This window comes from Jatropha curcas, chromosome 6, assembly GCF_041381405.1.
Source record: "Jatropha curcas cultivar XTBG-Jc1 chromosome 6, XTBG_Jcur_1.0, whole genome shotgun sequence".
NCBI classification, from domain to species: domain Eukaryota; kingdom Viridiplantae; phylum Streptophyta; class Magnoliopsida; order Malpighiales; family Euphorbiaceae; genus Jatropha; species Jatropha curcas.
Genome location: NC_143156.1, coordinates 28,669,623 through 28,692,522, shown reverse-complemented (window position 1 = coordinate 28,692,522; position 22,900 = coordinate 28,669,623). Strand labels below are relative to the sequence as shown.

The window sequence follows — 22,900 nt, the reverse complement described above, 5'->3', positions numbered from 1 at the left end:
GAGTGAGATCCAAAAGAGAGAGAATTGAAAATTTGGAAGTGGGTCGAGTAGAGGTAAACCTCTCATTTGGTGCAGGGTTGGAGCTTCATTTGATTGGTGTTGTATGTATAGACCATAAACTGAGTCGAGACAGATCAAATAGTAATAATGAATTCGAGTTTGAATATATTTTTAACGAGCCGAACTCATTTCAATTTAAATTTAAAAGTTAAATTTGAATTCACCTTGTTTGAAAAATTATATTTTTGTTTAATATTTTTTCTTTTGCTAAGTAACTCCTGAGAAAATCATGAAGAATCCTTGAAATTAATGGCAAAATCCAATTTGTTTGTCCTTTAATCCAAGAATCCGACTTAATCATCAAAACAGAAAATGTTGGATCATAATTTATTAATATCATTAATAATATTAATTCAAGTTCTATTAATGATAATCAATTACCCTAAAAAATTTTCTTTAAATAAAGTAATTAATTCCAACTTAGCAAAATAGTACTTCCCAAATACTTATCACATCTGTATGGATTTTACGCTCTTTAAGAGAATCGTTTAATTTGTCTAAATTACAATAAATTATTGAGTTAATTGATTATACTACTCTTAATTTATTTAAATTACAATAAATTATTAAGAAAGGGAAGCTATTCATCATAGATAAAGGGTAAAAATGAAAAACATAATTTATTATTTATAAAATCCATAAATTTGACAAGTATTTAGAAACAAGTATTTGGCAACGGAATACTTGCCAGATCACATTTCCCCCGTCAAAAAGACATTAACTCTTCAACTATAAAATCAGAGCGCATCAACAAATAACCATCTTCAAACAAAATACATATAACAAACAAAGATATAAACGAAGAAAGAAATGGAGAAAAGAAAAGAAAGTGAAGATAGTGATAAAGAAAGTGATGAACTGAAATTGGTTAATGATTCATCTGTGGATTATAAAGGAAGGACTCCTCTTAGAAGTTCAACTGGAGGATGGAGAGCTTCTTTTCTTATCATCAGAATGTACTGATGCATGTTATTTTTTTTAAAAAAAATTAATGCTTGAGTGCTGTATTTATGCAAAATTTATGTTGCATGTTCCTTCTATGAACAATATATGAAGTTATGAACTATATAATTTGATTATATATGCAAGAATGCAAAATGTAGAGTAGGCCATATGAGATTTTGATTTTCTTGTTTCTTTCTTTATTATACTTTACAAATTTTATTTCACAAATTCTTGTTTTCAATAACTATTTTTCATTACTGCAGAATACTTCATGAAGTTTTTTTTATCTTACTGTTTCAAAACTTGCTTTTATATTATAGAACTTTTAAAATTAATTACACAGGCAAGTTCATTTTTAGTTTTTACTGTAAAATTTCAATTTTTTTCACACTTTATTCCTCTATGTTTTAAATTTAATTATACTTTGGATCTTAAAATTTTAAAACTAATTACTCTTTAATTTTTGAATTATTAATTTAAAACAATATATAGAAAACAAAGTGTGTATGTAGCACAAACTCTTAATTTTATCTCTAGTCCTCAAATAATTTTGAGATAAAATACTCTCTTAATTTGAACAATTTTTTCAATGTTTAAAATATTATTTGGTTTGATTTCTAAATTAAATTTTTTTTTTAAAATTTTAAAAATGAATCAGAAGTCATAAGTAAATACCTATTACTGCTGGGTATTTGTTTATTTTAAAACTATCCTTTATTAGGTAAAAAAAATTATATTATCATAATATATAATTTGTCTCTAACTCCAACAATTCTAATATGAACAATGTTCATATATACTGGTTAATGAACAATAAAAAATTTGTGGTGCAGCAATTGAATTTAGTGAGAGGCTTAGCCACTTTGGAATATCTTCAAATCTAATTTCCTACCTCAGCAAAGTGATAAATCAAGACCTGAAAACAGCAGCCAAGAATGTGAATTACTGGGGAGGAGTAACAACAGTTATGCCTCTTCTTGGAGGTTTCTTAGCTGATTCCTACACTGGCAGATTTCTTATGATTATACTTTCATCCCTCATAATTCTTACGGTAATAAATATATTTAAATATTAATTTTCTGAACAAATTATTCTTGAGGTCTTTAATTATTTATTAACCATTTTCATTACTAAAACTACAGGGTCTAAGCCTATTGACAATGTCTCAGTTTATTCCAAGTCTAAGGGCATGCAATACACAAACATGTCAGAAACCAAGAAAGATTCATGAAGTTGTATTTTTCTTTGCACTGTATTGTCCCTCTCTAGGCTCCGGCGGCCTCAAGCCGAGCCTGGAGAGTTTTGGAGCAGACCAATTTGACGATAATCATTCAGAAGAAAGAAAAAAGAAAATGTCTTTCTTCAATTTTTGGAGCTTAGCACTCTGTTGTGGTCTTTTTCTTGGAGTGAGTTATAGTTTATGTTCAAGAAAATGTGAGTTGGGGTGTTGCATTTCTTGTTCTTGCCATTTCTATGACTTTCTGCACAGCAACTTTTTATTCTGGGAGGACTCGTTACCCATATCAAATACCAAAAGGAAGTCCTTTAACTCCATTGTTTCAAGTTCTGGTTGCTGCTATAAGGAAAAGAAAATTACCTTATCCGTCGAATCTTTCTCTTTTGTATGAAGTTCCTAACAATGGAGGCAGACTTCTATCTCACACTAATAAGCTTAGGTAAGTGCATGCCTTTTTTCACTTTCTTTGCATCTGAACCCATATTTATGCGTATCTTGTGGTAATTTATGTGGGTTTTTATTGACTAGCAGATTTCTAGACAAAGCCGCAATAATTGAAGACGAAGAACAAATATCAGTAGATATGAAAATTAACCCATGGAGGCTCGCAACAGTTACAAGAGTGAAGGAGATGAAGCTTGTCCTAAATTTGATCCCTATATGGTTAAGTTCACTGGTTTTTGGTATAGATGTGTCACAAAACTCAACATTCTCTGTCAAACAAGGAGCTACATTAAACAGAAAGATTGGTAACAATTTCCATATTCCACCTGCTTCAATTAATGCTCTTGGAGCTCTAGGGATGATAATTTCAGTAAGTATTTATGAGAAACTACTTGTTCCGAAATTTAGAAAAGTGACCGGCAACGAAAGAGGTGTTAGGAACCAGGCTCATACCAGTTGTTAGGAATCAGCTCTGATAACTTGTTGAGCCCTTTCAATCAATTAAGAGAAAATTAACGCAGCAGAAAAGTAAACTTGTGACACACATAAATTTACATGGTTCACCGTCAACTGTTTTAGGACTACGTCAACGGGACAAACTCCGAATCATTCTTCCACTATTAAAACATAGTAGGTACACAAAGAGAGTAATACAAAAATAGTGGCACACAAAGTGTTTCCCAAAAACACCCTAAAATAATATCCTCACTATTTTTTTATCTTCCAATTTTAGGAAACTCATCCTAAAACTATAACACTCTCTCTTGCTACATTTTCTCTTTCTTTCTAGTGTGTGTCTAAACTGAGGAACATCCTCTCCTATAAATAGGAGAGGGAATGAGAGAATTTAAGAGAGCCATGCATTACCAATGCACGGCACTCCTTTGTCAAACGGCATGCTAACCTTTGAATGATTGGCTGCCAACCTTTGAAAAAGAAATAACACGTTTTTTCCTTTTTTTTTTTTTTCTTTTCATTTGTGTGTGGATCCACTTGAGTCGGCACCACCACAACAAGAGGAATTACCATACTAAAAAGAATTGGCATTGGCATGATATTTTCAATTCTTGCTCTGTTAATTGCCGCCGTAGTTGAAAAAAAGAGGTTAAGAGTAGCCAAAGAAGAAACGAGTAAGCATTTGTCAATGAGTGTGTTTTGGCTAGCACCACAGTACGTTATTCTTGGCATAGGAGATGGGTTTACTTTGGTTGGTCTGCTAGAATTTTTTTATGATCAAGTTCCTGATTCCATGAGAAGTTCAGGGATTGCTTTGTTTCTCAGCGTTCTTGGAATTGGACATTTTTTAAGTAGCTTTTTGATAATTATTCAAACACGAAAATTTAATTTTCTTATAATATTTTACTAGAGTCTTACTTTTCTAGGAACGTAATTTTTTACCTAAGATTATTACTCACTTTGTAATAAAAATCATAATAATCAATTTATAATTAATAAGTTCATTCTTATTTTGGTTAATGGTGGTTAAATTGAAAATTTATTGAAATTTCCAAGCTACCATTTTACTGAAAAATTTATTGTATTTTCACAAATAGCCTGAGGAATTAAATTATGTAAAATCCCTCAAATTCTTAAATTATGGGAATAAATACTAATTTAAATAATAAATTATCAATATTTTGACCAAGTGCATTTTTACTCAAAAGATAATCGAATAAAAAAATTTAGAATAAGGAAAAAAAAAACTGTTTTATCATGTGATGGTTGATTTTTTTCCATTGAAAACAATCTCAATCGTTCATTTACACAAAAATATTTTTCGATTTTTCAGAGGAAAAAGAAAATTTTTTCTCTCATACTTCACGTCAACACGTCTGCGCCTCTCTCTCTCTCTCTCTCTCTCTCTCTCTTTCTGCAACAACAGTCTCTGCAACTTCAACAGATAAATTGTAATCATTATATCATAACCCTTCTTGTCCTTTCCTTTTCTCTTTCACTTTCAATTCTCTTCAAAAAAGAAGCTCTTCTCTTTCTCTCTGTTAATTGCGCAAAACTTTGAATCCTTCCATGTCCCACAGCAAAACAGAAGAAGCAAGCTTAGAGTCACTTCTACTCCTATTCAAACAAGCCAAGAACAACAAATCCCGCAGACCCTAATGAACCCTTCTTTTCAAAACCCTAAAGATTTATCTTTATCGTTGTCCTTTCAACTCGAAAGCCAAAGATATAATGATAACAGTAGTAATGTCGTTTCAATATTTGGAGATTGCTTGAAGCAGAATAGTAACAATAATGGTGGAATTAGAAGCTCAGTCCCTCTTGGCCCATTTACTGGGTATGCATCAATCTTGAAGAGTTCAAGATTCTTGAAACCTGCACAGCAGATTTTGGATGATCTTTGTGGGAGTGTGAATTATGAAGTTTTTGACTTTTCTTGGGATTTTTTGAGGCAAAGTGAAGTAATGAGAGAAAGTGTTGCATTTAGTGATCGAGCAGAACATGGTTGGAAGAATTCTAAGTTAACGTTCATGCTTGATGAGGTATGTATGTATATATATATATATATATATATATATTCTAGATAATTGTTTCTCTTATTTCGATAAAATAGTTAGTCAGGTAGGAGTGGATGTCAAGTTCCAAAATTTCCTTTAATTTGTTTGACTTGAGATTTGCTTCAGAACAGCTCCATTGTTTCGTTTTTTTTCAATTTTTAGCCATAAATTTTAATTTAGTGATATTGAAATATCTATCTTTGTAATTTTCTTTCTGGTTTGTTCAATGATTATTCCACATTTTTTCTACAAAACTAATCTGGTTTTGTACTTCTTTATTTTTGTTTTTAAGGATTGAACCCCCTAATCTTGCAGTTTTTTGAAGCAATTTTAATGATATGCATCCACATTGAATAGATTGTTAGTTTATGCGTTTATTATGATTGCATTAAACGAAAATTACATAAACCTTAACCTGGTAATGGTGAAGTCATACATTAAGTTTGGATGTGAAATATTAAAACTAATTTATTCATATTTAAAAACTACAATTAGAAAAAGAAATCTAGCATGATTCAACTTCTTTCTTTAACGTGAGCAGAAAAAGATGCACATGCACTGGCAGTAGAATACTGTAAATTCATTGAAAGGAGACCTGGATAAGGACTATGGAACCTTGTGAATCTTTTGGCGTTGTTGGAGTTTCTTTCAATTATGTTAATGAAACTGATGGTGATTTGATTGTTACTGTCAGAGAAACAGTTTTCCGTCTTGGGAGTTGATATTTTCATTAGTAGACATTGCAAAAAGATGACTTGTCTTGTCATACTGAATCAGTGTACTGTTTCCCTTTGTTGCTCTGTTTTGTTTGCTTCATTTTCTTTAAAAATTCTGTACCCTCTGCCTTTAACTGAAACTGTTGCGCATAGTGCAAAAACTGTTCAGTACCAGTCAAAATCTATACAAGAGTTCTTTGTTGTTTAGTTATTGTTAATTAAATAATTTAGTTTACAAGAATAATACTAATTAGTATTAAATTTGGTTCTTGGTCATGTATTTTATAGGTGTACAGGAGATACAAGCTATATTGCCAGCAAATGGAGTCAGTTGTTGCATCATTTGAAACAGTTGCAGGCCTTGGAAATGCAGCTCCATTTGTTTGCTATGCTATAAAACTTATGTCAAAGCATTTCAGTTTCTTGAAGAATGTTCTTTTGGACCAAATTCACTTCACAGGAAAAATTTCTGATGATGGTAATATTAATAATACTACTAATGAAAAATTTCCAAGATTTTGTGCAGTTGATGAACATGGCCTTCAAAACCAAAACCCAAGTCTCAACTTGAGTTTTCTCCAGCATCCTGTTTGGCGATCTCAAAGAGGACTACCTGATCATGCAGTGGCTGTGCTTAAGACATGGCTATTCGAACATTTCTTGCATCCGTAAGTCGTTTAATGCTCAACCAAAAGACCTTAATCGCCGCATTGTGAGGTTGATACTAATATAACCGTATTTCATGTATTACAGCTATCCTAATGACTCAGAAAAGCAAATTCTTGCTCAACAGACAGGTCTATCAAGAACTCAGGTGACTTGGTTTATCCTGCCTAATTATGGCTTCAGTGTTTGTTTATATCTGCGACAAGAATTAACCTGAAACTCTGGTTTCTGGCAGGTTTCTAATTGGTTTATCAATGCAAGAGTTAGACTTTGGAAACCGATGGTGGAAGAAGTGTACAAGCTTTCATCACAGCAAGCTCAAGTGCCATTAGAAGCAGTTAATACCAATGTCACAGAGCCCTCTGATTTCTCTTTCCAGAAACTACCCCAAACTACTTATGACCACAGCCCATCTAAACGCTCAAGAAATGAACTTGCTGACGTTTCTGTGCAGAGCCAGTACCAAGCTAGTAATGGTATTGGTGTTTCTTTGGCATTAGGACTTCATGATAGTAATGGGATCGATCTATCGTCACCTTTTCCTGTTAATATGGAAATGGTAAGAATGATGGATTCGACCACTGCCAATTTTGAGGCACAGAACCAGCATTTTCCTTTTGGCAAGGATTAAGAATTAAGATTAACAAGGGGCAGGTGGCATGGAATTTGTATTTTCTGGGATGTGATTTGCATAATTATGTGTTTTAATTTATAAAGAAGGATTTCAGTTTATGCATCATCGCCAATTGAATGCACAGTGTTATTTTTTATTTCCATCGTAGCCAATTACGGCAAACAGCTTTGTCTAATTATTTTCCTTCCTTCGAAAACAAAATACACTAATAAATGCTTTTAGTAGCCTGTTTGGAAAGGAATCATTTTATGGAAGGAAAGAAAATACCAGTGGAAAACAACGAGTTGTTTGGAACATGGAAGTAAAATTTTGAAGGGAATTTTGATAAAAATCCATCCCAAATTGGGGAGAGTGGGAGCAAAATTGATGGAAGTACTGTTTGTAAGTGAATGAGCTAACGATGGTGTTCAGGAGCGACTTTTTAAATAGCTATAATAGCTATAGCTTTTAGTGTTTAATAAGAATTTTTAAAATAGTTTTTATCGTTTTGATTAAATATTACTTTTTATAATGTTCAGTAATTTAGAGTATGAATTACTTTTAAATGTTAAGTTAGCGTTTTTAAAGGTTAAGTTAGTGTTTTATAAAAATTTAATCCATGTAACGTTTAATTTAGCTTTTAACATTTTATGAAAAGCTACTTAATAGCTAACAACTAAAGACTGCTAAAACATCTATTGAAACAGCTAATTTGACCGAATAAATTGTAACAAATATGGAGGTAAAAGTAGGGATTTATGAGGTTCTGAGTGATGAACGGATAACAAGGGTTTTACATGATGGAAGGATAAAATGGTAAATAAAAAAAATGTAAGTGACAAATTTTTCAATGCTTGTCTAATTTAAAAATATAAATGAGTCAAGTCAATTCATGAACTGTTTGAATTTAACTCAAGAGAAGTTTGAAAAAGTTCACTCGAATCGAGCTTGAGTCAAGCTCGAGTCTAATGATGTTCGGTGGAAAGCTCATCGAACCTTATTGAGCATTCATATAAACATATATATAATAATTATATTAAATTTGTTCAAATATCGAGTTTTAAATTTTTAAAGTTGAACTTGAACATCAAATCTTCCTCGAGTTTAAAATTTCGAGACTCGTCGAATTTCAAGCTGGGTTTAAGTTGAGTTAAATTCTATCTACCCGAATCTTGAGTCTGATAAGAACTCAGCTCAACTCAACTCATTTTGTTTTATTTTCATTATTCTTTTTTTATTTTATTTCCCATTCAACGTATAAGGTGAAAATTACAAATAGAAAATAAAAAAAAGTAATTGTCGACTGTCTTTCTCCTTTATTTTTCTTCCTATTTGGTCCAAAAACTATTTCTAAATTCTAGTAGTGGCACCATACCACACGCGTGATTTGTTGCACATGTAATGTCAAGCAGCAACACACGTGGAGGTTGTTAATGGTACCGTTCAAAATAAAGCATAAGCTCCAGATTTACAAAATCGTAAACACACGTGTTAGTGAACAAAAGGAGTTGAGGATTTACCGACTTTGTAAACACAACACCAACGTTAAACCGTAACAGCTGTCAAATTAAAGAAAATCACGTCATCGGAAACTCCAACTAGCACAGAATATTCCAAACCGAATTTCCACATATTCCACCTTCCAAACACTCCCCTGCTTTCCCCTCTATAAAGTTAACCAATAAGATCGCTTGCGCATATGTCAAAGTCAAATAATAACAGACAAGTTTCTAGTATAACAGATCAACGGCTCAGATTATTTTGGTGTAATGCATATTATGCATCCAGCGTAAGGCCGAAAGAAACCAGGCCAAAAGAAACGTGTCTTTAGGTGCCGTGGTTAGACAAGAAAACGACGTAGTTTCTTTTCTTGGTTGTTGCTACTTTGCTTTCTCAACAAGCAGAGATCTTGGCTAGAAATTGAAAGCAGAAGGGAAAATAAATCCCTGAAGAGAAGTAGAAGATTTTTTTTTTTTTAGGGATTTTTATTGATTTACTGATTAGTGAAGAAAAGCTGTTTTTTTTTTTTTTATATATTTTTCGTTTTGGTTTTCTGCAAAAAAGAAGACTTCGATGCTTCAATTTTGAAGCTCCATACATAAAAGAGAGAGTTTTACAGAGAGAAAGGGATGCAGACAGAGGCAAGAGTGGGAGTGGTTGTAGAAGGAGGGCCAAGAGCTCTCAGTTCGCAGCAGAAACAGCAGAAACCGTTCCATAAGCAGCAATCGCAGATCGGAACATTTTCACAGCTTATGGCCGGTGGCGTGGCTGGTGCTCTTAGCAAAACTTGCACTGCGCCTCTTGCTCGCCTCACTATTCTTTTTCAGGTTTTCCTTCTTTTTCTTTCTTTTTTATACCCTTTTATCGTTCATTTGATGACTGTTCTCTTTTTTTTAGCCAATTTTTTTTTTTTCTTGAGCAATAGGTTGGTGTGATATTGGATTAGTTTGTGTAAAGAAAAGGATTTTTGGGATTGCGGTTTTCTTAAAGGGGATATTTTGATGTATTTATGGTGGGGTCTGATAGTTTAAACAGTAGCTTCCTTTGATGTTTCCTGGGTGGTGTGGTGGCTATGCGCTTATTTGATCACCAACATTGACATGAACTCAAAGGACCTGGTGGAGAAATAGTATAGTTTTTAAACAGTGGAAAGGTGTGCTAATAGTAATGTGTGGGAACAGGAACGAAGATATGTGAGGTTCAATTGAGAAACCGGAGGTGTTTGGCGTTGATGAAGCTACGAGAGGGAACTCAGCTGAAAGAGAAAAGGATGTTGCTTTATGGGTCGTTTGAGCGAATAGCGATCAGTTGCTTGATTAGGAACTTTTGTTATTAGTTGCAAAATGTTCAGCTTGTTGCTTATTGGCTCGCTCTTTATTCAAAAGTTTTGGAATAGGTTGAAATTTTCAAAATTTTGCAATGTCAAGGCTATGAAGGCATAGTGGTAAATTTGTAACCTTTACTCGTTGAGCTTATACCTGATGCTTGGACTTAGTGAACCAATTTTCTTGTTAATTATGAGAAAACAGATGCTGAAGAGTAGTGAACCAATGTTCACCAGGGAAAGTTATGTTCAAATAATGATTTTTGAACTTGCTAAACTAAGTTTCAGGACTTGTCTTGGCAACTCTTTTAAATTATCTTTTCATGCTATGATTAAGTGTAAACTGGCATTAATAAGGTTTCAAATGGTTGCGTTCCTTTATCATGTGCAAAAACCCTTCCTTCCTCCTATAGTGTTCTTCATGTGCAATCACCACTCATTTAATTTAATATTCACTTGGATGTTGAACCTTTCTTAAGTTCTTGAGTAGTGTGAATCTCATTGTAATATGATTTCCTTTTTATGCCTAGCATAAACAATAAATAAATTATGTTAACATGGTTACATGAATATTCTTGTTATGTGCTACCATTGAATGTAGAGCCTGGAATCTAGGGCTTGCGTATACCTGAACAATGTAGGTTTATCGGCTCTGTTTTATTTTGTTTGGTGATGCTGTTCAGTGTTTTGCATGTGCTAATTTCTAATACATAGTCCTTACAGGTTTTGGCTATGGATAGAGCCCATATTTGCAAAGGGCTTTCTCAGCTGATGGCTATAGAGTGTAGACATATGTTTTTTCCCCATGAAGTTTGCGTTTAATCATTTAGAGGTGCCATGCTAGTGCAATAGATAAAAAGTCCCAGGAAATTTTGGTTGTTTGAACATTAGTATGTCCTATTGAATTGATAAATATTTGTTGTATAACCTTCATACGCTGTATTAAACACCGTTGTCCTTATATTTTTAGGTGCAAGGCATGCACTCTGATCTTGCAACATTGAGAAAGGCTAGCATATGGCATGAGGCTTCTCGGATAGTTAGGGAGGAAGGATTTAGAGCTTTCTGGAAGGGGAATCTTGTCACAATTGCTCACCGTCTACCTTATTCCTCTGTCAACTTTTATGCATATGAACACTATAAAAAGGTTTCCAGAATTGAATGCATGATAGTTGAAATAAAGTTTTGTTTTGTCACTGATTCAGAATCTAAGTTCCCTCCTTGTAGCCAAAATTTTGACAGAGTGATTTGTGTAACAGATGCTATATACAATACCTGGACTAGAAAGCCATAGGGAAAGCGTGGGTGGAGGGCTCTTTGTTCATTTTGTAGGTGGTGGTATGGCTGGAATAACAGCAGCATCTGCTACATATCCATTGGATCTTGTGAGAACCCGTCTTGCAGCTCAGGTAAGATATGGCTCATAACCATGTTTTTAGCTTCCCTATGTACAACTTCCTCTAGCATATTCAGTTGTCAACAGATTGATAGGCATGATAGGGACCTGAAAACTGCTATTCTTGTGTTGCTGCCCCCTGGCATTCCATCACATATTACTGTTTAACTTTTTATCATTGCTGAGCAATTCTTTCTGAGTTTTTCGAATGCAAAGATAGGATTTTATTCTTTCCTCACTTCCCCAAAAGCTGTTGTGAATTGGATTTGCATCTATGTTGTCTTGTACATTTGATCTCTATAGCCTTGAAAGATATTGTGTATGTAATGAGACTGTAGAAGTAGAAAAACACAAGATTTAAATCAGGATTACTTTTGTGAATCATCTAATAGCCTGATAAATTATTGCAATCGTATTAGTTGAGTATTGATGACAGCTTTAAAAGGTTGTAGCTATGGTGAAGTTTTGTTTTGGCCTGTTTCAGAATTCGTGTGGATGCATGGACAAAATTTCATATCACTAAACTTGTACTTCTTTAACCTTTGTTTAGTGAATGCATTACTGTTGGCTTGTTTTTTTCCAGTTATGTTAACCAAGCTCATAATTTTTGGTAATTTACCTGTGGGCTTGGGCTGTATTTAGCAGCTTATGGACTTCTTCCTTCACTATGTGAACTTGGTTATATAATGTTTTGATGTGTTGCCTTCCTGAGTAATTTTAAGTTTGTTTTGACTATTAGTTTCCCAAGAAAGTGTGACAAAATGTTAGCCTGTTATCTGCTTTTGAACTTCTAGTTATAGTTAATAACTGGTTATTTTTATGTACCTTTTGCTTATTGATCCACTCATTCCGTTTCAAACTCAACAGACAAATGTTATCTACTACAGAGGTATTGCTCATGCACTGCGGACAATTAGCAGAGATGAGGGTGTTTTGGGCCTCTACAAGGGGCTTGGAGCAACGCTTTTGGTACCATACTATTCTTTTGCTAATAACATTTGTGCTAGAGGGTTTACTATCATTTATTTATGTTGATTGGATATTGATGCAGGGTGTTGGACCCAATATAGCTATCAGCTTTACAGTGTATGAGACCTTAAGATCATTTTGGCAAACACACAGGTATGCTTCAATCATAATATGATTACTACAGTACAGACATTTTATACTATTCCATATTCTTATATAACAGTTGTAAGCTTTTAGTATTGTCTTCTCCACTTCAGGCCCCATGATTCTACTGTTGCAGTGAGTTTGGCTTGTGGCAGTCTATCAGGCATTGCATCATCAACAGGTGAATAATCTAAAACATGCTAAATAATAGGTTTCTTGCTAATTTTAGATATTCTCGGACTTTGTTATGCCAATGAAAGGATGGTCTTTGTTGATGAAAGTTCTAGTGTAAACCTCCAATTATGTTAACCATATTTTATGGTTTTTGTATATTATTTGTTGCAAAGTAATTACTCATATTCCTTGAATAATCCTTTTGTTGCATATTTTCCTTGAGTAGCCATTTCCATGCGTTGTCTGCTCCCCATGTTTATCATAAGACAGAGGAACAGGAGATGTTAAGGTTACAGCATTTTTTCACTTGTCACAGAACATTACTGACTTTATCAAATGTTAATTATCAGATAGCAATGTTGGTGAACTTTTCATTGAAATACTTACCTTTGTCTGATTAGATGATGTCAATATCTAATCAAAGACGTTAATTCTTGTAGCTGTTTACTATGCTTTTGATGCAGAGAAGCAAGGTGTGGTTCAGGCTCTGCATTAATTATCTAACCAGTCTGACCCCTAGAGCAAGAGACCGACAGGAGTTGTTTTATATCTTGCATTTGAGAATTTTAGGAAGGAAGTTCAGGGGAAAAAATTCATCTAACTTTATTTCCTATTTAAGAATCTTGGTTGCATTAACCACATTTCTCCTGCATTCTTTTGTGGAACTTGTCTCCCCAAGCATTGAAGTTGACTCTGTAATAGGTGGCAGTACTCTCAGGTGAACTAGTACTATTCTCTCAGTAATCAAACGTGAGAGGTGTCCTCTTTGAGGTATACTTCTCACTTTGGTTTCCTTTGCTAACTGCATTATCCTAGGATATTGGCGTCCTCCAAGCCTTGTGAGTCGTGATGCAGTTGTCAAAGGTTCTGTTCATATGGTTTCTATTGAAAAATGGTTACCCTTTTCTTTTGGTATATTGGGAAGAAATTCATTCACTGGGTTTCCCCTTCATTTACCAATAATGACATGAGAACGTTTTGTAACTAAGGAGGTTATCAACATGCATTCACAATGATCAAATTTTGACACCTTCCTTTTCTTCATAAACTTGTTCTTGTTCCTAATTGATTACATTATTGCTCATATTAAAACTATCCCAACCCAATTATTGCTCATATTAAAAATATCCCAACCCTAACCATGAGGAGAACTGTACTGGAAGCAGCTATTAGTACAAATTCTCTCGGTGAGCTAGCACTCGGTATGTTCCATTTATAAATTTCATAGTACTCAATATTAAGTTTATTTATGATCCATTTGCTTCTGATATTTTTGTTCCTGTTCCAACTTTTCTAACACTTAGTGTGCACTTGATACAATTGCATTTAGATATGTATTAGCAGTTGAGACATACACAGTTCTCATATCCTTCACAAATCTGGTAGTTAAAAGAGCTACTGTGCTCAAGAATAATCATATGATTCTGGTAAATATGCAGCAACATTTCCCCTCGATCTTGTGAGGCGACGGAAGCAATTGGAAGGAGCAGGTGGCCGGGCCCGTGTATACACAACAGGTCTTTTTGGTACATTTAAGCACATAATCCAGACTGAGGGCTTTTGGGGTCTATATAGAGGCATACTGCCTGAATACTACAAAGTTGTGCCTGGTGTCGGCATTTGTTTTATGACCTACGAGACACTGAAAATGCTGTTAGCAGATGTTACTGCCAAATTATAGATGCTGTGGCATTGTTTAGAGGTTGTATTGCAAATGAGACAATTGGCTGTCAAACTGTTAAACAATAGCGTTGTGCATGGTACTCCATAGGTTTTCTCATGGTGGTTAATTTTGTAATGCTACCATGAGAGAGATTTTTCCATGTAGATAGGTCAAAGCTCAATCATATTTGAAATGTATTCTAAATAGTTGTCCTCACAATTCTCAGAGATCAATACCATCAATGCTCCTTTTTCAGTTCTCTGGTTTCTTCATCATTTAGAACTCATTCAACTATTGTATTTGGTTGAAGGCATTTGCAGCTTCAACTCCAGCTTGTGAGAATACATGAGAGTTGAGAGTGCAGGTCAGAATCATAACAGGATCACCTTTCTTTTTTCACAGATTTACAGTTGCAGGGTACTGTATTCAGAAATTTCAACTCTTAACATCCTAGTGCGACGAGTAGAGTTTTCTTTTTTTTATGTTGTTGAGATTTGCTTATGTAATTTTTCAAGCACTTGTAATCACATTTGTTAACCGCCTGTAAAACTGCAACTCTGTTAACAGCCTCTGCCTTGATAATTTCGGCAAATGATGTACCCTATTGACAGCATCACGCTGATTTGTGTATTAACTTATTGTTGTTTTGAAAGTGAAGTGAATACATTTGTTTATTCTATGACTACCATTGGAGTTCTACCATATGGTTGCAATAGTCTGGCCATTCATTTTAAGTACCAAGGTAAATTGAATTCTGCTTTTTCTTTTACTGTTGTTATTACTTATTGGTTTTTAAGCGCAAACTGGCAGTAAGCGTTTTCCAAAGAATAAGCAATCACTTTCAGCATCTCAAGTGGATGTGAAGACGGAGGATGAACACAACTGAATTTTATAGATTCCATCGTTTTCACTTTCAGGCTCTGCATTCCTTCCAGAGCCTGTTAGAATAATTTATATACATTCCATCATTTCACCAATTCAGACTAAATAAACGAGTTAATAAATCCCCTTCTTTTTGCCACTGGACTTCGCAATCAAATTCGTCATAATGCTCATAATGATCCATTTTACGAAGATCCCATTTTAATTTCAGTTTGTCAAGTTCCTTTATTTTGCAATAACCAGTTGAATCAGGATCAACAACACAGCACGCTTGATTTGTCATTTGAGTGGTTGGTTGTGCATTTTCTGAAGGAAAAATTCTACAGGTACTAAAAATGCAAGAGTAACCTCGCCGATCAAAAGATTCCACTCACCAAGGAAAATTAAGCTAAAAGGTTTTACAATTGCATCATGTAATGGCGTGCCTGATAAATTGCATAACATTTACAGATAGATCGTGTATACATGACTACTTTATGCACAAGTTCATGCCAATCTAGCCTACCTCTCCAACTTCAGCTCAGCATGATAAACAAAACTTTTTGCCAACTGCACAACAGATATGTCATAATATGGACCAGTGTTTGTACCTGCAAAACGGTTAGAGATTCTTTTCCTATAGACCTGTAGCTGTGGATGTTTTACAGAATTTTTACAAGTGAATACAAGAGCATACTACCGAGGAAGTCGAGTCTCAGGCAAATGAGATGGAGCCATATTATGAAACTGTGTAGATGTCATACTGTGAAACACCGTTGGCACCACATGCTGTAACTGTGTTGGCACCACATTATGTGCTTGTGTTGGACCTAGGTCGCATATCTCCTGCCAACAGAATTAGGAAGAAACAAATAAGCACACATGCCATTGCAACTAAACCTTACGATTGATGACAACGGCTAGTATATCTGAACAGTGGGTTATACATGCATGAAAGAATAAAACAAAGATAAAAATGTAAAATTACTTAATGTCCACATATTCCAGCGAGCTGCTTTCTTAAACCAGTGCCTGAGCCTGGCGATAAAAGGTACTCAGAGTGGGGCCAAGATTCAAAATTCTTTATAAGATTCAATGTGATGACTATTAAATTGCATTAAAATTAAACCAGAATAATAATCGGAGGTCCTCAATTAAAATGGAATTAAACGTGAGCATCACAAACACAAACCACTAAGTGGAAGCCATCCTGCACCCCAATGCTACTGGCACCTGGCTGAGATACCTGCTGCACGCATTAAGCAAATTGTATTAACAACACCATTCATAGATAGAAACAGTTCTAATAGCATTTGAGAAAGCAAAGTTCATATCAGCCACCAAAACAAACTAACCTTTCCTTTTCTGAATGTGTTATTTTCATTGTTCTCCTTCTCCTTTCCAGCTTCAACTCTCCTAGGGGCCTTGTTTGCACTAGTCAAGTGAGGATCTGGTACTACATCTTTTGAATAAGTACTGCACTGATTCTCATCCTCAATGCTAACTAAGGCAGTATGACCAACACCATTCTCAACAGTGTTATTCAGACTTGCACACTGCCTTAAAGCTTCTTTTATGGCGGTCAATGCAATATTGTAACTCTCTTCAGAAAGTGAACCCTCTTCACCTAAAATTATTGCTCGTCGACATAAATCATTGTAACGACGGACCTTAGTTTGCACCTCATCCAGTCTTTCACTAATGGGATGCCTGCTCAAAGCAGCATTTGTCCACCGTTGCAATACATATTTAGGTGGAATTCTGAATACACCAGACATTTGAAGAACAACAATAGCATGCCTGCAGAGGTAACCTTTGTATTCAAATGAACGGCACAAACAGCATATTTCAGATTTTGATTCATTCCACTCCACCACATAATTTTGATTATCTTCAAAGTCCTTGACGGAATAAGTTGTGATAGTTTCATCTTCACTTTCTTCTTTCTTAAGATGACAAGCTGCTGCTCCCAACACTTCAAATTGGAATTTCCTGAAAATTTGATGTGTGTACACAAGTGACATTTGTTTCTCAAAAGGTGATGGAGACTTTAGCTCAGGTGTTTCATGCCACGCATCAAAATCTGCTTTGGCTTCCTCTTCATACCTATCTTCAAGAATCAATTTGTATTGCTCTATAAAGTCTCTCATTGAAGTTTCCCAATGAACATATTTGTCGAACGAAGAATTCACACTTTCAGACCGCAATACAGTACACAAACCAGCAAAGGATACATCTCGCAAGAAAGTTGGCACCCAATACTTGCGATCTTCATACAATGATTGAACCCATTCAACCTCTCTAAGATTAAATTTATCAAGTAATTTCCACCATCTCTTTTCAAACTGTTCCTCTGTCCATGATTTGAAAATACACTTGTTAAATTTTACCATAAAATTATCATGCCATGGGTTCAAATACTCGAGCTGTCGAGGGATCTTCTCCAATATGTGCCACAAGCAAAAACAATGACGTGTTTGTGGAAAGACAGCAGCAATAGCTGCTTTTATGGCATTGTTTTGATCAGTCAGTATCACTCGTGGAGCTTGCTCCCCCATTGCCATAAACCATGTTTGCATTAGCCAAACAAAAGTATAAACTGTCTCATCTGCAATCAATGCAGAACCAAGCAATGTGGGTTGAATATGATGGTTCACTCCAATAAAGAGAACCAAAGGGATTTTATACTTGTTTGTGAAGTATGTAGTGTCAAAACAAACTACATCACCAAAGTTGTTGTAGTCTTCCATACCTTTTGCATCAACCCAGAACAAGTTTCTCAACCTATGTTCTTCATTCAAATCGACAGCATAGAAGAACTTTGGGTTCTGTTCCTGCATATGCATAAAAAACTCCAGTAGTATTTGAGCATCTCCTGCTTCTAGAACCAAATTTCGCCCCTTATCATGCTGATTTCTCATATAACCTTCCAGACAATCTACATTTTGATAGGCACCAAACAGTTTGGACACTGCAGTCAAATTCTTTCGTCTTCGTATTCTAGCATCATTCTTAAGGGGATCAATGTTCCGGTGGCTTCGAAAGAAGTGCACCTGTGCTGGTAGGAGCTCATGATTATGTTCCTTCACAAAACTATAGATATACCATTTCCCATTAGATCTTCTCTTCACATGCATGCTTGCTTTGCAGCCAATTTTTGGAGAAGGTCGTGGATTAATGGCATCATCAGACTGCTGTTTATTTCCATATCTTATACATGAGAATTTAGCATCAATAAACTCCCTTGATGCCCTTGACCTCCGGCTGCTCAATTTGGCAGTACCAAACCCCACAGACTTGGCATATTCTTTATAAAACGAATAAGCAGCTTCATGCGAGTCAAATTCCATATCATCACGAGGTTCTAAAATTGTTCCACCTGTGACAACACAAGAATCCATAACTGTAGAGGAACTATTAAGATCCCCTGCGTCCAAAAACTGCAGCGGGTTGAAGTCTACAGTCCTTCACAAGATATGCAACAGTCTTTTTTCAAAATTCCCTCAGCTAGAGGCAATGCAAACATTTGTCTCAACAACTCCATTTCCACAGTGCCTAAAACAAAAGCATCAAAGATAGGAAAAACCATATTAAAGCAAACTACAGTTAATAAGTCATCTTATTATTGAACTCAGCAACCTTAATCTCAAACTCAAAAAATTTCTTTTCTAGAAAAAAGAAAATACCTCATAAAATCCCAAAGAAATAAGTGACCAATTTAGACCTTGGTGATTACATAGACAACTTGAACGCAAACCTAGAGATGAAAGTTGGGTAAGTTTATAAATGTCCTGTTCAATTTTATTTGGGAACACCTATAGCCTCTTACCCAAACAAAACCCTCACCCGACCATTCACAGAATTACTATCAAATCTAACCATTTGAACATATTACAGCATAAATCTAATAAGGGGCAGGAGTGAGCCAGACCATAGGATGGGCTTTACCAACAATAAGACCTGCTAAGATCCTTGGTTGAGCTTGGCTTCTGAGCTCTTAGATGTTAAGAATATGCCGTTGAATATAATAGCAACTTTAATTATTAAGGACAAGAAAGAGGAAAAATGAAAAGAATGAATAAATGAAAGGGGAAAGGAAAACTTTTATAACAGGAGAAACATTATTGAAATGTTGTTGTGAAGCAGGATAAATATATGTAGTAGGCAGTTGCTTGCCTTTCTACACATTAGGTCTCTCAAAGTGTCGTTCACTTCTCAAACATAGAAAACACTGCAATTTTCTCCACAAACCACCAACATAAGAACTTATTTTTCTGTTGAAGCATAGAACAATATGTTAAAAAATTTCACATTCCTTCATTTCCCCTTCTCCACATATGAAAACACTAGAGTGAAACAGAAGAATCTCGTGCCAGCAAACCCCTCTTTCTCTCAAAATCTAATTTTGATTCTCTGCAACTCAATTGCTACTCTGATTCTAATTATATTGGAGGAACTTTTCAAGTAATAGTCTTGTTGAGCTTTAATTACTCTGAGCTTGTTGCTACTTGCGATGATCACCAATCACCAGCTTCTTTTCCTTTTCCTTTAATTTTTGTTTTCTTCACATAAATTTAGAGAAGATGAGGTTTATTGCAGTATAAAAATTTATGGGCTTAATTATATTAGTGCAAAGCTATGTGCAACTTGGTGCAAATTGAATAATTGGAGATTAAGTTAGTTAAATGATGGGAATAACTTATTCAATTGAGATAGGCTACATCCAATATGGGTTAATAGCAGCATAGAAAATTCTTTAAAATGTTGAATCAGAAGGCTGGCTAAATGCATTCTGGTGGTTTTGGCTATCACGCTTATCTACACGTGTCATTCTTTCTAATGGTGCTGATGCAAAACCCGCCAATCCAAGCACTGAGACTGACAAATTATACAAACACAAAGCCACAAGAGAGAGATTATAAATGCGTCTCCAAAGTCCAAATTTCTCTTTCATCAAGCATAAGCAACTGGCGTTCAAGTTAATTCTTAACTAAACTCCACATTAAACCAAACAACTAACAGAAATGGCCATTAATTAACATAAAATCTCCACATAAAAGAGATCACGTGTATCTTATCAGATTCCTAAAAGAGGCATTTTTGACCTGATTAGATTGACAGGATATCATGAACATACCCATCTCAAAGAGACCAAAATAAAACGCCAATAACAGAAAACTACGGGCATATACCATAACAGATTGACCAACTTTACTTCAACAAATTGGATTCAAACACAACAGCACCTTCTACTCAAACAAGACCATAACTGTAACAAAATTCAATAAGACTAAGCATGAAAGTCATTATATTTTGTTTCGAGCATTTTTTTTACAGACAAAACGACCAAGAACCCTATTGCCAGCCAACAGAGAGGGCTGTGAGTATGTAATGCAGTGATAAAGAGAAAAAAAAAATCTAAAAATAAAATAATAACAATTAAAAAATCAAGGACTTCACCTGCTGAGCCGAAAAGTTTACCGCAGCTCGTTGGACCGTGTATGCTATGAACGAGCAGTAGCGGAAGTTCTCCCTGCTCCGGCAATCTCCTGAGTGACTATTGAGCTTTAGAATACCACTATCAAAAGGCTACTTTTCTCAGGTAATAACTTCCCGATCTGAGTTCCTTAGCTTTTCTAGCAATTTCAGAGGAGGTAATGTTTAACGTTAGGCGAACTCAAAAGAACAGTTATTGACTCGACGAAGAAGGGATCACAGGAAAAGATTTCAAAGGCTTTTTATTACCGGTATCTTGGTTCCCGGCGTGACGCTAAGATTGGCGGGTCCGCCAGGCTATGATTGAACGGAGTTTGGACCAATTACTGTCTCTGCCTTGTACCTCTGACGTTCCGTCGCTTCTTTCTCCTTTCCTCTCCAAGAAAGCCCTCGCCGGTGAATTCAACAAAGCACCCGGCGCACGTGCATCGAATAATAAATAACTGGAAATGGAGAAATTAATATCGAATCGACTGAAATAAGAATTCCTTTTTTTTCACATTTTTCTTTGGGAAAATAATTATATAATCCTCACAGATTAACTAATTCATTATTACAGTTTGATAATATTAATTAATGGTTTTTAAAATTTATTTCTGTTAAACTAATTGATTTTTCAATTAATCAAAATTTGCCTTAAAATTACAGAAATGACAAAAATACCCTAACAGTTAGCAATGAAAATACTAAAATAACTGTATTTATATCTTCCTCCATTTTTACAAAATAGCAAACAATCTTATCTATCTCTTTCTCCCAAACAATCAAACAATCATCTCTCTCCATCTCTATCTCTTTCTCCTTAGTCGTCATTTATTAACATTTTAAAGAGTTATAAGAAATTAAATCTCTAGAAGATATTTCATTAAACATATTGTGTGTCAACTATAATTCATCAAAAGATTCATATATTCAAATCAAAATATTTACTACAGATGGATGCCTAATTAATGTTTCAGACATAATTATTATAAACACAATGAAATATTACCATGAAACGTATTTTGAATCTTCAAAAGTAGAGATCCAACAACAATGCAAAATTGTAGAATTAAGAGAACTTATGATGAAAAATAATCAATCAAGGGAGAGAAAACAATAAAAGTTAAGAAAGACGAAGATTAAAGAAAAATCAAGAAAATTTCTATAAAACTCAGCAATCTTTTTTATTCCATCTCCATCATCATTACCATCAAAACATTATTTCACCTATCACCCTATTTTTTAACTTAAGCATAAACTCAACTTGACTTTGAATGGCAATACCAGAAAGAGAGTAGAATTGACAGATGTGAGAAAGAAGCCAATTTCAACTGAATAACTAATGGCTATGGTGGGCTTCCTCACTGAGGAGCCGTTGCTCTGTTATTTGCAAGAAGGGGCAAAAAGATAGTTTAGGTTGAAGGCAAATTACTGTCATTTTAGATTAATTATCTCTCATCTCTCTTACTTTTTCAATGGTTTTAACGGCAAGATACAGAGAAAGTGGACGGACTAAATTGTTTAACGGAGTTAAACTTCGGGGACCATTAATTAATATTATCAAACTACAGAAATGATTTAGTTAGTTTGGTCATACCTTAGATACAAATTAATTATTTTTCTTTTTTCTTTTAAGGATAACAAAAATTGATTAAATAATTATTTATTTCTTTAAATTTGGTTATAAATCTAATTACGATTTATCTCTATTATTTGTTAGCTAGATCTTAAAATTTTAATTTTATTAAACTATTTATTTATTTATTATTTCGAAATAATTATATTCAATTATTTTATCTATCACATTCCTTATTAAATTATTATTTAATTTCTCACTTTCTTTTGACATAATAATTAATTTATCACCTTAGTTTACTGAAATCAAATTTTAAATATATATTTAGCAGACAAGAAAGATAAAACTAAATTACGATTCACAAAAATTTAATCGGCTCGAATCTTAATCTAAAATGGCTTTAGGGCTTGTGAGGACTTGGGCTATTTATGTCTCTTATGGGCTTCTGATAGCCCAGTGTCTTGACGTAGAATAAAAGAACGACGAGCAAATAAAAATATACTGAACGACGGGCATAGTTTTACTTTTATCATGAAAATTGCCGTTTTATTTGCAAAACTACGTCATTTACCAAAAACTAAAGGACCAGCAGTTTTGAGTTAATATGGTTCGTCTATCAAA

At 34.4% G+C, this 22,900-nt stretch overlaps 3 protein-coding genes and 1 pseudogene across 8 annotated transcripts; 3 read left to right on the top strand and 1 right to left on the bottom strand.

The window, feature by feature from the left end:
• Positions 1 to 870: 870 nt before the first annotated feature.
• On the top strand, positions 871 to 3,669 carry LOC105646998 (protein NRT1/ PTR FAMILY 5.6-like; annotated as a pseudogene). Its single transcript, XR_016321380.1, has 4 exons — positions 871 to 973; positions 1,839 to 2,056; positions 2,148 to 2,681; positions 2,774 to 3,669. The product of XR_016321380.1 is annotated as a protein NRT1/ PTR FAMILY 5.6-like (transcript).
• An 829-nt stretch (positions 3,670 to 4,498) lies between these two features.
• LOC105647008 (BEL1-like homeodomain protein 9) lies at positions 4,499 to 7,313 on the top strand. The gene is made up of 4 exons (XM_012232980.4): positions 4,499 to 5,184; positions 6,204 to 6,583; positions 6,669 to 6,729; positions 6,817 to 7,313. Exons 1-4 carry the CDS (start codon positions 4,801 to 4,803, stop codon positions 7,210 to 7,212), a joined length of 1,221 nt encoding a protein of 406 aa, XP_012088370.1. The 5' UTR covers positions 4,499 to 4,800; the 3' UTR covers positions 7,213 to 7,313.
• Positions 7,314 to 8,986: 1,673 nt separating this feature from the next.
• Positions 8,987 to 14,619, top strand: LOC105647018 (uncharacterized). Of its 3 annotated transcripts, XR_002285942.3 has the most exons (8): positions 8,991 to 9,521; positions 10,989 to 11,165; positions 11,278 to 11,427; positions 12,282 to 12,383; positions 12,466 to 12,536; positions 12,641 to 12,708; positions 13,166 to 13,903; positions 14,141 to 14,309. XR_002285942.3 is itself a non-coding variant. In XM_012232993.4 (7 exons), the coding sequence occupies exons 1-7, from the start codon at positions 9,324 to 9,326 to the stop codon at positions 14,380 to 14,382; spliced, it is 1,008 nt and encodes a 335-aa protein (XP_012088383.1). In that variant the 5' UTR covers positions 8,992 to 9,323; the 3' UTR covers positions 14,383 to 14,619. The 3 variants fall into 3 exon arrangements, 2 of the variants coding, with proteins under 2 accessions (XP_020540334.1, XP_012088383.1); XM_012232993.4 differs by lacking the exon at positions 13,166 to 13,903 and having other exon boundaries at positions 8,992 to 9,521; positions 14,141 to 14,619; XM_020684675.3 differs by lacking the exons at positions 10,989 to 11,165; positions 13,166 to 13,903 and having other exon boundaries at positions 8,987 to 9,521; positions 14,141 to 14,619.
• A 1,010-nt stretch (positions 14,620 to 15,629) lies between these two features.
• Positions 15,630 to 21,223, bottom strand: FRS4 (FAR1-related sequence 4). 3 transcript variants are annotated; one of them, XM_012233049.4, is made up of 5 exons: positions 20,971 to 21,223; positions 20,686 to 20,861; positions 16,581 to 18,780; positions 16,418 to 16,471; positions 15,630 to 16,071 (listed from the first exon to the last, which is right to left on the bottom strand). In XM_012233049.4, exons 3-5 carry the CDS (start codon positions 18,624 to 18,626, stop codon positions 15,922 to 15,924), a joined length of 2,250 nt encoding a protein of 749 aa, XP_012088439.1. In that variant the 5' UTR covers positions 18,627 to 18,780; positions 20,686 to 20,861; positions 20,971 to 21,223; the 3' UTR covers positions 15,630 to 15,921. The 3 variants fall into 3 exon arrangements, with proteins under 3 accessions (XP_012088439.1, XP_012088428.1, XP_020540485.1); XM_012233038.4 differs by having other exon boundaries at positions 16,418 to 16,474; positions 20,971 to 21,222; XM_020684826.3 differs by having other exon boundaries at positions 16,418 to 16,474; positions 20,686 to 20,856; positions 20,971 to 21,222.
• Between the last annotated feature and the right edge of the window lie 1,677 nt (positions 21,224 to 22,900).